The 16,518-nt window shown below is 38.2% G+C and overlaps 1 protein-coding gene across 1 annotated transcript in view; it reads right to left on the reverse strand.

The window, feature by feature from the left end:
- Positions 1–16,518, reverse strand: part of cpne9 (copine family member 9) — a 53,874-nt gene that overhangs the window by 10,969 nt on the left and 26,387 nt on the right. The window contains exons 7-10 of the mRNA XM_089010888.1: positions 4,211–4,274; positions 2,703–2,806; positions 1,826–1,930; positions 469–510 (exon numbers count right to left, since the gene is read on the reverse strand). Coding sequence (XP_088867014.1) covers positions 469–510; positions 1,826–1,930; positions 2,703–2,806; positions 4,211–4,274 — 315 coding nt within the window. The remainder of the gene's footprint in view (positions 1–468; positions 511–1,825; positions 1,931–2,702; positions 2,807–4,210; positions 4,275–16,518) is intronic.

Here is a 16,518-nt window from a genome sequence, read left to right on the forward strand (position 1 = left end):
ATTTCAAGATTGATCCCCCCAAAAAATAAATAAATAAAAATAGCATAAGGCGAGAAAAAAGCTAGTTTTTGACCACGGCTGTAATTCTCAATAAGCAAGGTTAGAATGTTCCGATGCTCATGACCGACTTGACTTTTGAAAGTCTTTAATTATTTTTAAAAGAATAATAATTATTATTATTATTATTATTATGTTAAACTTTGAAAATACACAAAGCGTTTTTGACGTACAAAATTGTGTGAAGATTCATCACGTCCTCAGCATTTGACATAAAATGATTGTCAACAAATTATTATGCATAATCTGAAATTCAACAACTGTCCCATTTTAAAATGGAACACATCAGAGAGGTTTTGTGCACACCAAAGAAATGTGACATGAAGATAAATCTATTACATTGTGCAACAAAAAAAAGCCGACGGGAACATATTAATTAAAAAAAATCACATTGAGGTAGCTTGTCTTTACCTTCCATCACGATCCCAGTCATAGACGTCTATTTTTACAGTCCTGAAACAAAGAACACATTTATGAGAGCGACAGTGTTTTCAATCATTGAACATATTCCCCTTGCCAGCAGAAATTTTAAATATGAATTGCAACACTGCTGAATTTAAAAAATGCAAAACCTACTTGCACTAAGACTGATTCATGGATATCTACTATAACAAAAGTGGCAGTAGTAAAATGGCCGTTACAAAGCATTGTTATTTCAACACAGTTACTATTTCGTTACTTTTTTTTTCTCCAAAACATTTTATCTCACCTATATCTGGCTCACCGAGTTACCTTGAGAAGAACTTGGTAGGGAAAACTACTACTACTACTACTGGACCCTCTGCACCCTGCCCACCACCTTCTCCAGCTACTGCCCTCAGGCAAGCGCTACCGACCCATGCGCACCAAATCAAGCAGACATTTAAACAACTTCTTCCTCCAAGTCATTAACTCTTTAAAAAATACCCCAAATAGAAGTGTATAGTGTCTCTTTACAATTTCTTGATGATGATACTAGTGCAGCGTGTTCTACCGGAGACAAATTCCTTGTGTGTTCTACATACTTGGCAATAAAGATCATTCTGATTCTGATTCTGATGTATTATTTTTGTTTGTTTTTTGATCTGCTGCTGTTGTTTTAAGTAATTATTTTTTTTCGTTTGCACTTCCGGGCCCCCGTAGTAACACAGTGATAAGTATCAGGTCACCCATTAACATTTAACTTCATTGACACAAAGTTGCGATGTCTCATGAGGACACCAAATGTAAAATATGCAGGTAATAGCCCCAAGTAATTCTGCTCTTCGATGCTTTTTGAGTTATCCTGACGAAGGCGAAAAAAAAGAAGAAAAAGAAAGTGTGTGTGTATCACTTATTGAAAGATTTGCATCATCTGAGCATTGCCGTTTTAATTTTATCGTTGTGAAGAAAAATTTCAAATGCTATTCACGTTTCAGTGTGCGCTGCTATGATCAAATTCCCACGGGGACCAGTGGAGCCATGAAAGGCATCAAGTATATGCAAAGTGCACCTGGCTGCAAGTGACAATCACATCTGCTCGGCGGAATCAGAATGTCGCTTTTAATGCAGAGTGCCGTGTGGAAACCGAGGCAATCTCAATAACACCAGCACTGGTCCCCGGTACAAAATGACCGACTGCTGGCATTATTCTGACTGCCGCGGTAACACCTGATGTCATCCAGAGTCCACCTCCGATCCCTTCAGGGTCTTCGACATTGCTTTGTGTCAGTGCAATGAGTTGTGCAATAATTACAATATACGCACGATAAAAACCACCACCATTTCCCTTTGCATTTTTTTTCCTGACCTGTCATAGTCTCCGTTGCAGAGAGCTCGAACGGGAATGGTGAAAGGTTGCCAAACCGGATTCAACGTGTTCTTGATCACCTCGGTTTTATGACAGATGGTGAATCTGTTGGAGAAATGGAAAAGACTTTGAGAAAACAAACAAGATGAGTCAAAACGGGCTTTGTTTGCTCTCTCTGTGATTATCGCACAGCGTTTATTTTTCATATCGCCGTGATGCGTCCATTTCATTTTGTTTGGGAGGACATGAGCAGATGGAGTTTTGCTCAGACAAATCCAAGAAAAAAAACTCAATTACCTTCAGTTCGACCTTCCTAGTTTATTGGATGCGAAAATATCTTCCAGACAGCCTGTCACTGGATGTGAATATATGTCATTTCGTTTACATACTCATATTTTGGGACATTGGTTTGATGTTCAATTGATTAATCAGTGCCATCCGGTGCATGAGTGGTTAGCACGTTGACCTCACAGTGCAGAAGTCGTGGGTTCGATCTGGCCTTCTTTTGTGGAGTTTGCATGTTTTCCACAGGCCTGCATGGGTTTTCTCCGGTACTCTGGTTTCCTTCCTCATTGTAAAAACATGCACGGCAGGCTAGTTGAACACTCCAAATCGTCCCTAGGTGTGAGTGTGAACACGAATGGTTGTTTTTCTTTTTGTGTCCTGGGATTAGCTATTAACCGGTTTAGGGTGTCCCCCACCGACTGCCCGAAGATAGCTGGGATAGTAATCAAAACCCTTAGCGATCCTCGTGAGGATGAAGCGTTCCAGAAAATGAATGAATGAATGCATAAACTGAAACTAAATTACACATCCCAGATCTCGACAAGTAGCACAATGATTCATGCAAACACATATTATTTGATCTCGGACTCACGTTCCATCTTCATTGCTGCGGTAGAAAACCAGGAAGGGGTCTGACTTGCCAAAAAAATCTTTCTTATCCAATTTGTTGGCACACAACTGCATGGTCGCAATATCCTGTGAGAGAACACACGTCAGGGGAGCGACGAAAATATTTCATCATCATTGAAGATGCAATGTGATTTCATAGGGAGCAACCGGCTAACCGTTTTTTTATTTATTGAGATGAGCCTAAATATTTTTTTAAACTCAACACCCCATCAAAATGCAAAGCAATCCTCAGAGTTACACTTGTGTCGTGAAGATACAAAATCCCAAGTCTGCAAGCAGTCAAGCCTCATCTTCACAACGACTGCTGCATATCAAGTCAAATTCAATCCGGTGTTTCATTTAAACTACGCAGCACTGAGAGAAACACATCTTATCATGGATCATCTGTATTATAGACAGTGTAGGAATGGGGGAGTCGCCTCATCCATATTTATGGTTGGTTAAACCAATTAATGAGACGCTGTTTTATTATGGCTACTGTTTTGAAACGCTTGCTACGGTTCGGAAGGAGAATTGGATTGTCCTCGATGGAAACTCATATTCGGCACATCCAGTAGTCGGAGACTCAATCCATTAGACACCTTTGGATTTGATAGTATTAACGAACGACATGGAACTACTGACATGATATTTGGGACCAGCCCACTGAAATTGCAGTTAAATTGATTAGATTCAAATTGATTGCTTTACCAGGTCTGACTATGATTGCATGTTTTTTTTTAAGTAATGACACGTGGCTTATAGAGTGTAAATCAAGCCTTTGGATGTTATTTTCCACCATTAACTCATTTAATTTAACGTATTTCCCCGTGTATAAGGCGCACCCCCAAATAATGATGTATTTTCTAACTTTTTCCATATACAATAGAAGGTGCAACTTCAATGAATGAAACAAGTTTTCCAAATATATAAATTTACAAAGGTTTTCGAAATTTAAGGCACACTATATTATAAAGTGCTACAGTAGAGGCTGGGGGCTACCTCTTCTACAGGGCTCAATATTACTTGACATATAAAGCGCACCTGCGTATGAGGCACAGTGTCATCTTTTGAAAAAAAAAAAAAGGCTTTTTGGTGCGCCTTATACACCGGAAAATATGGTAATTTTGCTTATGAATGTCCATTGCTGAATGGGTTCAGTTCTATTTTTCATTAGTGTTAAAAAAGTAATTAGTGGTAGTAGTTGGAGTTGGAGGCATATCATTATACTGTTTATGTATGATTGCATGAGTGGAGCAACACTGTTGGTGGTTGGGAGTTTCTATTACTATCGGAAAAAAACACATATCTACTTGAGGCTTGACTAAGTGATTCACTTGGGAAACTCCAGCTCATTTGTCACATTCCACGCCGTCTTCTAAAAGTTGGGAGGATCATTAAAACTTTCCCGCACTTGTGTGTGTGTGTGTGTGTGTGTGTGTGTGTGCATTATTATTGGGGCACAGTTGAAGTGTGTGCTTGGATACTGACCCTGCAGTTGCTGAGCTCCTCAGCAGTTAAGATAATGACCCCACACTTCTTCCCGGGAATTCCACTGTAAAAATAAAAAGAGAGATGATTGATGCATGAAATTAGTCCTCTTGTGGTCGTCTGTTTATACAAATGTAGATCCTACTGCACAGAACTGTTTTGTGGAGTTTGCCTATGTGTATGAATCCTTTCCATTTCAGCCTTGGGTGATATTATACATATTGTAAAGAGGCAAATTCACTTGGTTGAGTCAATGTTTTCATAACCTCCAATGGCAAAATCCCTGCCCCCATCAACTTGCAAATTCATCCTAAACACCACCTTTTGCTGAACAAAAGTCATTTTTGGGAAAGACAGAAAAAAAAACCCGCTAAATTTACATAATGTGAAAAAAGATATGCGTCTACATTAGCATAAATGTGTAGTGTAAATAAATAGCAATACTATCAACCGGTGTTTCTCGAAAATTAGGCCCTTGATGGATTCGATAATGAGTATTGAATATTGCATGAGTACATTGTCAAATACTTCAATCATGTAGAACAAAATTTATAGTTTTGCTCCCGCTGGCTCTTTAAAAATCATACACTAGCGCGCATGCATACTACCATTTTGTTCAAGCTAGCTTACGTTTTACTGTAGCATGCCTGCATCCAACGACTGAATGTGTTAAATACATAAATATTGTAGCACCCGTAACTGACACTGCACCTTTTAGTACGGCGCGCCTTTTGGTCGTGAAAATACAGGAATAGTAAAAATAAATGTTATATAATAATATTCATAATATTATTACTACTACTATTACTACTACTACTACTACTAATAATAATAATAATAATTTGCCACAGCACCCATTATAATATCTCAAGACACGAGTGTGCAATGGCACCCTGATCGAGAATTACTGCATCATTAAATGCTTTTCAATTGAAGCCTTACAATATATTAATCCCTAGTTTGAAAGCTCCATTTATATGTGAAAACCTTTTAGAGTTCAATCGTTAAAAGGGTTTTATTGACCTGTTGTGAGGAAGGGAGGGAGAAAAAGAGAGAGCGTGAATGCGAGAGTTTATGGGTAAATTAGTGACAGCCACTTCACATAAAGGGCAAAGCTTCTTTGCTGTTTGGTCGATCGTTTTCCAAATTATGAGAAACACAGTTGCAAGGATGATCGTTTTTTTGTGCCAATCCAAGAGCCAAACGCATCCCAATTGTCACAGTATTACACCGTACACACCGAATACAATATTGGACCTACTTTTTGTATTCTTCTGACCAGCGCGGACACACCTGCATACATGTATTTGTGTCATTGTTCTAACCTCATTTTAGATTATGTGATTTGAGTCAGAAGAATTTCAATTAAGCACTCTGACAATCCATCCGCACCCCAATGTGCCATTGCAATATCAACGAGACATCAATTTAATAAACATAAAAATTCCATTTTAGAAGGCAACATGCGTGTAATGAGTACTGAGCTCCAAGTCTAACCATTTAGACCTTGGAAAATGGAACAGGCTAACCGCATACTGCGATGTTCAAAGAAGAGAGCCCGAGAGTGGAATTGATTCAGAAGGTCATCCTATATACCACCCACCCAATTTCCAAAGACTCAAGGTCTGGATAAATATTTCCAGTTCAGATCCAACCTCTTCAATATATAACTCCTCTATATGTAATTTATGATTGCCTTTAAAGCAGTCCAGAAGATGAATGAATGCCTAAACTAAAACCAAATTACAAATTGCATTTATGAGCACTGTGCACACATCACATCACATCCCAGATCTCGATGATTAGCATAATGAGTCACGCAAACACAAATAATTTGACCTCATGGGTTAACGGTAACCAAAATGCCAAATTCTTCTGTGATAAAACTCCAAATATTTTATGGACTCGATAACAGTGAACCAATTAAAACATTCACACGCTGTAAAAGATTGACATACTATTTAGACCAAAATATTTGGAATACAGTCAAAATTACAGATGCCGTTGAATCTTTTCACCACCATTACCAGAATACGTAGAGAACCGTCATTTCAGATGATGGAGTAGCGGATACAATGAGCAGACAATTACCCAATCAATAACTCCCAAGAAACAAAGCGCGTGGTGGCATGAGACAGACCAGGGTAACCGATGAGTTCATCCCCGTAACAACCCACTTTCACACCTTGGGTGAACTGAAGCAGACTGATTGGAAGGATAATTATCTCAATTTCCTAAACTTTCTCCAGGGTCTCCGACGAGGTTGACGTCATCGGAAAACCTCTAAAGGAGCATTACAAGAAGACTGCCACCCTTACAGCGTGGCTAAATTTCAATTGATTCATTCTCAACCTATTTTGAGAGGTCTGAGACAAGTCTGTCTAAGGCTTGAGGGCAAGAAGCCTGCGAAGGCATGCATTTCTTGTACCTGACATCTTTCTAAGACAAAAAAAAAACCAATCTTTTAATTGTGCCTTGAGGGGAAATTCAGTTCCTCAGAAGGTTGCAGGTCATTACTCGAGTGTCGTGACCATAGGTGTGTGCTGGAATATAAACTGACGACTAAATGGAGAGTTTTTCTCTTTTGGATTCTCCGCACATGGAAATTGCCGTGGGAACAACGCGATACGATGTTTAAAAAGTAAAGCATTTTATCATTTTGGTAGTGGTCACCATGGTCACCATGATCACCATGGTCATCCGTCCGTCAGTCCGTCCCTCCGTCCGTCCCTCTGTCCCTCCCACCTCCATCCCTCCCTTCTCCTTCCCTCCCTCACCCCTCACCCCTCTATCTATCTATCTATCTATCTATCTATCTATCTATCTATCTATCTATCTATCTATCTATCTATCTATCTATCTATCTATCTATCTATCTATCTATCTATCTATCTATCCGTCTATGTATCCAATCGATCCAATATATCTATCCAATCTATCTACTTTTTTCCCATATGTTCGCAAAACTGCTTTACCCCAATCCCACAAAATATTTGCACCAAGATCAAATGGGCTTATTTGATACAAAGGAGCACAATTTCCATACCACATGTTTTCCACTTCATTTTGAAGGTTGAAATTTAGCCTAAACATGGAGGCGCTCTCCGGGATTCAACGGAAGGAATGTCAAAATGCTAAGAACCAAGGCACGAAACCTCCAAACTAGTTTTGGCACTGCATCGATTCACACGGCAATCACCCGATCTTGCCCCGAAGCAAAAGCACAGCGGTGCATCCATATGGGATTATGCGTGGGTGTGTGAAATGGATTGCGATACTTTTGAAAAGAAAATTGAAAACAAACTAAATATTGCGAACACCTCAGGGGATTTTTAATATACACTTGAACCCTTTTCATGGACAGTGGTTATTACAGTGTACATCTTATCATCTTATGAGGTCACAGGTTACCATTATTTGTGCATGAATGGTTATAAAATAAGATTGCATGCCAATCAAAGTACTTATTTGCTTGAGAGTAGTTGAGTGTGTGCAGAGTGTGCTTTTATATCTCTAAGCCGTTTGCTCCTGTTTGGCTAATTTCTTTATCATGATTTTTCAGTATTTCATATCAATGATTGAAAAACCTTACTTTCACTCCTCTGGTAAATTACTTGCAAGGGTAAATTATAGTGTGCTGACAAAGATACTCGTTCCCTCAAAATCTTTCTTATTGTTGCTTGTCAGGGAGCGCCCCAGGGTTTAATTTACACCTCAAATCATGTTTCCACTATTTCTGCTTTGGAGTCATGTTCTCTTTCAAAAGCAGTGTGTGTTCAAAGAAACCTGAATGGACGATCCTACCTGGGAATACTTTCTTTTTTGTGCTAGTGAACTGCTGTCGAAGTGACAGCGGCTTCAGCAATTCATACTTAAAAGCTAAATATGACCTGGATTTGGTCTGTGCGAGTTATTACTTCCTTCAGTGCAAGCAAGCCCTTACCAGTTGTAGAAATGTTTGCCTTTTTCCTGCAAGGAGATGAAAGGCCAGATAATTGGCAGGCAAGAAATAATGTTGCAACGACATGAGGGAATTGCCTCAAAGCAATTACTAGGTGTCCAATAAGATTGCTCTATAATCCTTTTGCTGCTCGTGGCCTCTTTGTGATATATTTGCCTTGTATACGCAATATTACAATACAGTATACGCGCTTTTGGGATCCAAAACAAAATCAAACTTGATGTTGCTTCACTAATTCCAATTTCTCCTTCTTGGTAGAGGTTCCCGTTGGCGGTTTCTTTATATAGTTGACCTGACATTGGAACACACAAAACAATGGCAGTATAACGACAAAATGTAGCTCAACTGGCTGCCCACGGAATGCACAGACATACCTTGGAAGGCTTCTAAGTTTACCTTCTCAGGACAATTTGTCTTGATGATTCCTCGTCTTTAAATGAGAAAGGAAAATGCTTATAGGCTTTTATTCGTGACTTTGCATCACGATTGAATATACAGCTGTAGTAGCACCTTGCAGCCGTTTCACATTAATGAGTACCAATGCTCATGCTCTACATTGACTGAATTCCAATGATTTTGCTCCGGTGAATCATTCAGACCCTAAGCATGAAACATAGGCCATATATAGAAATCAATATAAATAGAAGCAGACAAATTGCCATTCGAGGCTGAGTGAAGAGAATACTGTGTATTCAACGGTGATTTAGTTTGAACATGAAAATATAGACATTAAAACATGCACAATGTTTTTCAATAATAATATTAACTCATTCACTGCCAGACAATGTGCAAATATGTATCAATCAAATTTCAAATCAAATTTTCAATCAAATTGTAGGACCCACAGAATATTGAGTTTTAGGGCTACCGTATTTTCCGGTATAAGACACACCCAGAAGCCTCGATTTTCTTCAAAAGATGACCGTGTGCATGATATGTGAAGTAATATTGATCCACAATAGGTCTCGCAACTACTGTCAGCAGCCATCGACTCCAATTCCCCCTGTAGAAGAAGTAGTGCATAACCCCAGCCTCTACTGTTGCGCCTTATAATGTGGTGTGCCTTATACTTTGAATTTGCTTTAAATATTTATATGTTATATTTAGAAAGATTTCGTCATTCTTTGATTTCGTAATCCCCTTATATATATATATATATATACACTCCATCAGATTTTACAGACACTAACTTTCAAAGTGAAAGTCAACAAGTTCTCTCATGAATGAATCCCTCGCCCGTAATAGGAACGTATCCAATCTCCATTCAAATTACAGCAAGTAATGACATTACCATTAGGAGTCTTTGGAAAGTAATTTTGCCTGCCATCGCCCGCCCAACTTAATGAAGCTACGGAAAGATACTTGAGGAGTCGGGTCACCTTGGGAAACTTGCACTTTAAATCGATGCAGTGTGCATGGACCATTTGTTTGTATTATCTGGTCACTAAGAAAATGGCTGTAACATTCAATTAAGGCAGGGGTGTCAAAGTCATTTTTTACCGCGGGCCGCATTATAGTTAAGGTTTCTTCTTTGAGGGCCGTTATGAATTTGGGGAGGCCATTAGAATGTTTAAGCCCCTCCACATATTACATATAGAGCGCACAACCAATTAATGAATAACTAGTTTTCAAATCTGAAGTCAAGGATAATGACTGTTATTGTGGTTTACATCCAAAAATATGACATTTTGGTCAGGATCTTAGCAAATATCATGGAATTTCACAAGTTTGATTTGCTTTCGCGGGCCGAAAAAAATGATGTGGCGGGCCGGATTTGTCCCCCGGGTCTTGACTTTGACACCTGTGAATTAAGGTGATGTGGCCGTTTGCCTCTTCCTCTTCTCTCATACTTTTAACCGTTTGGTGTGTTTCTTATTAGTTAGAATTGAAACTTTTTTTTCCTCAGTAGTGATTAATCGTACAAGGCTATCAAATAATCATTATACAATTAATCTAATCTATGATAAAATTAATATGTATTTTCTGTCTCTTCTTTTGTTTTACTTCCACGACAGTCATGTTTGATGCTGTGTTTAACTCATTCACTGCCATTCATGAATGTATTCGGGAATTGAAAATATGACGTAATGTGCCATTCCCGAATTAATTTGGGCTTTGTCTCTTCTTGCTTGGGTGCCGATTAAACGCTGGCCAGACCTCTGGCAATGTTTTTTTTCCCTTCCACAACGGGGCAGCATTTCCCTTTTTTCCATTTTAGCACTTTGTTCCAGCTTCAGCTGCTCTTAAAGCACTACATAAACCAATATGGAACTGTATAGTGCCACTTAGCAGTTTTTTTGACGACGATACTAGTGCAGCGTGTTCTATCGGAAACAAATTCCTTGTGTGTTCTACATACTTGGCAATAAAGATGATTCTGATTCTGATTCAGATATGTATATGTAATGCATTGTATTTGGCCCTCATTTCAGGCTCATTAGACTCCAGACCTATATAATTTAGGAATTAAGTCTTTTTTTTCTAATGAAAGAACATATTCTAATGTGTCTTCCATTGCATTGAATTTTTATGTCGTCCAAGACCTCAATATTCTGTGGGTCCTGGAATTCGAGTAACAATGACAAAAACCCTGGCACTGGAGTGAAATATTTTTTGCACATCTGGCAGTAAATGAGTTCTGGTATTTGATATGGTATTTTTAATGGTTGTGTACAGGAACGTTGAATTGGTGCAGCGTTCTGCAATTTTAAAATGCAAAATGTCTTCACTTCCAGATAAACAATAAGCATATCATTCATTTAAATCCTATCAATTATAGTATCATGTTGCACTTGTTCATTCAGCTGTTGTTAAAGCGCAATATAAATCAATATGGTATTGTTGCTTGTATTTTACTTAGATTGTTTGATTACACCTTTGGGATCCTAACCTGTCTGTGATTTGCATAAACATTATTGTGTTTCCTTTCAGTGATAAAATATTTCGTCTTGCATCTGTTGGCTCTCTTTAACCACCCTCACTGTCAGCCTCTGGTCTCCAGTGGATTCCATCGAATCTCTGGCTTCCTGTGGTCGATAATACGTCTAATGAGGATGCATCGTGTTGAAAAAGTCTCACCGAGGTTACCCCCCTAATTTAAATGCAACATTTTCATGTGATACATCTCACTAAATGTCTTTTTTTATTTTACACCTGTGACTGAGACAATATTACCTAAGACTGTCCCATGCCTCACACCGAACCATTTTCAAACGCCAATAAAATGAGAGCAAATTATTTTGTACTAAATTTAGAAAACCGTGGGCTAACAGCGCACCACGCAACACAATACGTACAATTAGGTCCGATAATTGGATTTCCCCTTGTCTTTCCCCTTGCTTTGATGTTTTGATCAAAAGCTAATTCATGTCTCCTTGAGGCAGACCACAGCAACACAGAATGTCAGGGAAGACCATTTTGCATTTTGAGGCATGCGCACGGTAGTGCCCCCGGAGTCATCGCAAACGACGATGTCTCATGCTTGGTCACAAGCAAACATGAGCTGGAATGACTTGGACAGAGAAGCCAGGAGGCGAAATGTCACCTTAACTTGAATCTGACTCATAGTTCAGAGTTACCTTTTGGTCTGTCACTCTCATTTGGTGCTCAGGCAAAGATAGATTTGTTAGCTGAACAGTGAGATGAGGATGGTAAATCCTGAAAAAGTCTTTTAACAATGTTTTTGTGTGCATCTGCAAGATGGCCAAAACTCAATTTTTATTGTTACATTTTATGATGAATCACGAATGACTTGTGTTGCCCATGTGATTTAACAGGGCCATTGCAAATGTGCTTATATTTGTTTTTTGTTTTTATACAGTTTGTAAAAAATGTTAATTTGGCCTCAGGGAAAATTTTGTTTCACATTCATTTTGCTGTATTGACATTTTCCCACTCACGATCAAAATAAATAAAATACATACAAATAAATAAAACCGCTTTAAAAAAAATGAAATGTACGTTTCCCAAAACAATAGCGCTGTTGGGGTAATTCGCTATACGAACATATTTAAACATCTGTTTGCATCGTTTTGTTTTGTTTTGGACTTCTTGATACGTCATATCCTGCCTGCCTTTACATGATGTCACGTCCTATTACGTCACATTCTATCACATCACATCCTGTCCGTCTTACATAAATGCTCTCCCAGCGCGTCGATCTCTCTCTTCCTTTCTGTCTCTCCTCGGCCGACCTCACAATGTCCCTGCTGTCTACAAGATTAAAATAACTTATTCTGTTCAACACCTGGCTTCCTGCTGATTTCACCATCCCACTTCTAACACCCTGAAAAGCGATGAACCAGGAACAAACGATCACTTTGAACCCAACAAGCGCAACCCCGCAAAAATAGAAAATCCTATTGGAAAACTTCATATACATGGAAGATGTTAACAAACAATTTTAGGACTATAAAATTGTAACAAAAACCTGTGAATTATTTCACATACACAAAGAAAAACTGAATGAAAACAAAATTTACTGTGCCGTGAAAAAAAACAAGTTTTTCAAATTCTCATTCACTGCAATTCCTGGATTTATTTGGGAATTGAAAAGCCTGACGTGGAGCGCCATACCCTGATTTATTCGGGTTTTGGTTTTTCTTGCGGGATGGGGGGTGCAGATAATGTGCTGGTCAGATCTTTGGAAATGTTTTTCCCCTACCACGAGGGGGCAGCATTTGCCTTTTGTATAGCCGCACCATTTCAAGTTTAGATAACTCCAGACCCATATAATATAGGAATAAACCTTTTTTTTCTGATGAAAGACCAGTTTCTTACACTGAATTGAATTTTTGTGTAGTCCTTAAACTCAATATTCTGTTTTTGTTTGTTTGTCATTTTAGTAAAAATGACAAAAACGCTGGCACTGGAGTGGACACATTTTTGCACATCGTCTGGCAATGAATGAGTTAATAGTTTCTCCACTTTATTGTGAATGAAGCAAATGTAAATATGCACAAATATAATATGCAAAATATAAATATTTATCCCTATTGTTGTTTTCTTTTCTCTGGTATTTTTTGTAAATACTCCGCAACCGTTGATTATAATTACTAAGTGCAAACATGATTTCAGATCTACAAACATTAAAATGCATTTTGGGAGAATATTCTGGAAAAAAATGAACAACTTTAGTCTTAATTTTTTATTTTGTAATATCGATTTGGGAGATTTTGAGGGAGGGGTTTAATTGTGCCTTTTGAGTACAATGGCTGAAAACTGTTAAACTGTCCGCTTGGCTTTCAATTGTTTTTTTTTTGTTGAAAAGTAACACAGATAATCTTATCAGAGGCACAATTAAAAGCAATGGTATTGCGCCACCTGTTATTTTAGCGGAACAAAAAAAAAGTGAAACGGATTTTGAAAGAAAATCTGTAGTGCTTCTCTCATGTTTAATGCATATCATTTCAATTCCCTTAATGTTGGTCCAACAAGTGGTGTGGTTGACAGATTAAGAGTGTCACAGAACAACACTGTCACATTATTTGCCAAGATGCTCGGAGTTGGCACGAAGGAATCACTAATTTCCACATGAAAGCGAGCCAACTGCTGACAGATCTATGTGGTGCAAGCTTGCAGTTGGAAAATACACAAATGCTTTATTCAGATTCTTCTGCTAAAAATACGTCTTTTTTTTTCCTTTTCCCAAAAGTGGAATTGACAGACAGTTGGGATCATAATTTTCAATTGACTCAGCAATACGGCACTATGCAGCATGCAGCAACAATTTGACAAAAACGATGCATTTTTTTCCAACGAGATCTGCCGCAGGTGTACAATTACATGTCACTCCGTCGTCGAAATTTGGGCTAAAGTCATTCAACAGGCTCCTCAGAAGCTGCAAGTGGTTTCGTCCTGTAGCTCATCTTGTCTGAAGGGGCCAGATGATACCTCACTGACTGCAGCAGATGGCAGGTGATGTTTCGGTAGGACATTGACCACAGGGGAGGTAAATTGTGTGTGTGTGTGTGTGTGTGTGTGTGTGTGTGTGTGTGTGTGTGTGTGTGTGTGTGTGTGTGTGTGTGTGTGTGTGTGTGTGTGTGTGTGTGTGTGTATCTAAGTAGGCAGGTAGGTGGGTGGTTATCTGGAGCGGGAAGTAGATGGCTGAGTTTGATTGCTCACTATGGAAGCGACTGGGAAACTCTGTCGGGATTTCAGTCTGTTTTTCAACGCCGAACCGGATAATAGATTGCCTCATTTGTGAAGCACAAAGTCATCTGAATTATAATTAATTAGTGTGATTAAACAAGATTTTTCTCCTTTATTTTGTTTCAAAGATCTCCCTCCAGATAAATTACTGAGTACAGCTGAGGTAAATCTAAATGGACGATATGCATTTGTTGTCCTATGGATTAAAAAAAAGTTGTTTTAAATTATGTAAGAAAGAGAACTGATCTGTTTTCCAATTAAAAACATATTAATCTCAACCTATGGTTTGCAAACAATAAAATGTTAAACGTTCTGGAAATGCTTTCATAATGCAGTGGTCCCTTGTTTGTGTTGTTTGTGCCATTTATCATTTATAGAGTTTAAAACAAAATGAATAATACGTACTCAAATAAAAGATGCAAGTGAGGTGCAGGTTTAATTTTTACGTTGTACTGTGTAATATTTGTGAATTTGAATGTGTGTAATAATCCATTTTATAGTAATACATAGTAATCCATTTTTTTTATTTATTTACTTTTCCACACAGTCATTCCAACTGGCTTGCACTTAATGCTAATATTAACATAGGCAATTACACTTATCTTGCATTAATTACCACACACACACTAAATGAAAAAAAAATAGTGAGATGAAATGAAATGTGTCCGATATGAAAAACTCTGACCACATATAAAAGTATTACATTTTAGCTCTCATCTAAATGTCACATATTCTTAAAAGTTCACATCCGATGATATTTCACTTGATATCTTTATTTATCGCATATTGTGTAAATCATTTTCAGAACCGTCGGATGTGAACCAAGCTACGCCAACTAATGTGGGCATCAAACGAAATTTGGTTGAACGCCAAATGTGTGATGCATGTTGATGGTCAATATGTGATGTGAACATGAAATGGGTGGACAACAAAGAGGAGTCAAATTAATCAATAGTGCTGATTTTAAATGGCTTCATTGGGAAGACTGATTAAATTTGAACTTCACCTTGGCTCTCAAATGTTAGTTTAGGGAATCTTTGGCACTCTCTCAGAGATAATGAGAGCTGGTCATTTTCCTATCCGGGTACAATTATAATCTTCAAATGTGGAAAATGAGCAAAAACGTGAAGGGACATTCTGGAAAGTTGTGTTATAGCCTTATAATTGAGAAAAAAAGATACTACGGAATACTTGCTGGCAATGGTTTAATGAGTTCATGTCTTTGAGTGACCAAAGGGATGCAAAAGAGGCTAACATCAGAGGGAGATGTTTTTCTCTCCAGAGAAATTTTGAAATGCATTACTGTCCCTTATTATGAACAATATTGTAAAAAGAACTTTCAAATGACATTGGAGCGCTTATGACTTTCTCGTGAAACCTTTTTGGTAAAGGTCAAATCACATCAACTCAAAGCAAAAGTGCTTAAAAAAACATATTTGACATCTTTCAGGGGAGTATAACAATGCGTGCTGTAAAAAATGTATGTAATGAATAAATCACTAATTTAATGGATACATTGATAAAGATTAATTGATTACTTGGTTTCGATTCAGTGTGGTTTTATGTCATTCATGATATATTTGTCTTTGTTTCCGTGGCCCTTTTATCACGTTGTGGTGACTTGTTAGGTTGCTGTCTCAAAACCGTTGGTGTCAGCTCTGTCTACCAATTTGCTTACAATATTACTGCACACACTCCACGGATAACAAATAATGGCTCATGCACAAGTCTGTCACAAAAAAAAAATCTATTTTTGGTCTCTCAAAGTGGCAAAAATAGGCCTGATGAAGTTTAAATGTCCAATGCTTCTGGCATTTGTCATCCCACCAGCTGCCCACAATTACACACCCTGCCCTCCACCAACACACTTGACCAACAGACTGACCGGCAGCTCATGTGCAGAATCATTGCTGTTATCAACGCCTGACACAGTCGCTTCGCCATCACTAATTCACCAGAGAAAGGGAACTGTAAAATGTTTTTTTTTTTAAATAAACGACTCCTCTGCAGAGTAAAGTTTTAAATTACACTTTAGGATGTTGCGTTGAACTGTATTTACTGACACTGGTTTTCTCAAGTATTCCTGACCCCATGTGGTGATCCTTGACACTTCGATATTGCAGTTTTTGATCCAGTGCCACTTGAGTAATTGAAAATCACGCGGGAATTGGATGTTGGTTTATGGCCTTGCCGTCTA

The sequence above is a fragment of the Hippocampus bargibanti genome, linkage group LG01 (genome assembly GCF_051943395.1).
Source record: "Hippocampus bargibanti isolate YZ-2025 linkage group LG01, ASM5194339v1, whole genome shotgun sequence".
Lineage (NCBI taxonomy): Eukaryota > Metazoa > Chordata > Actinopteri > Syngnathiformes > Syngnathidae > Hippocampus > Hippocampus bargibanti.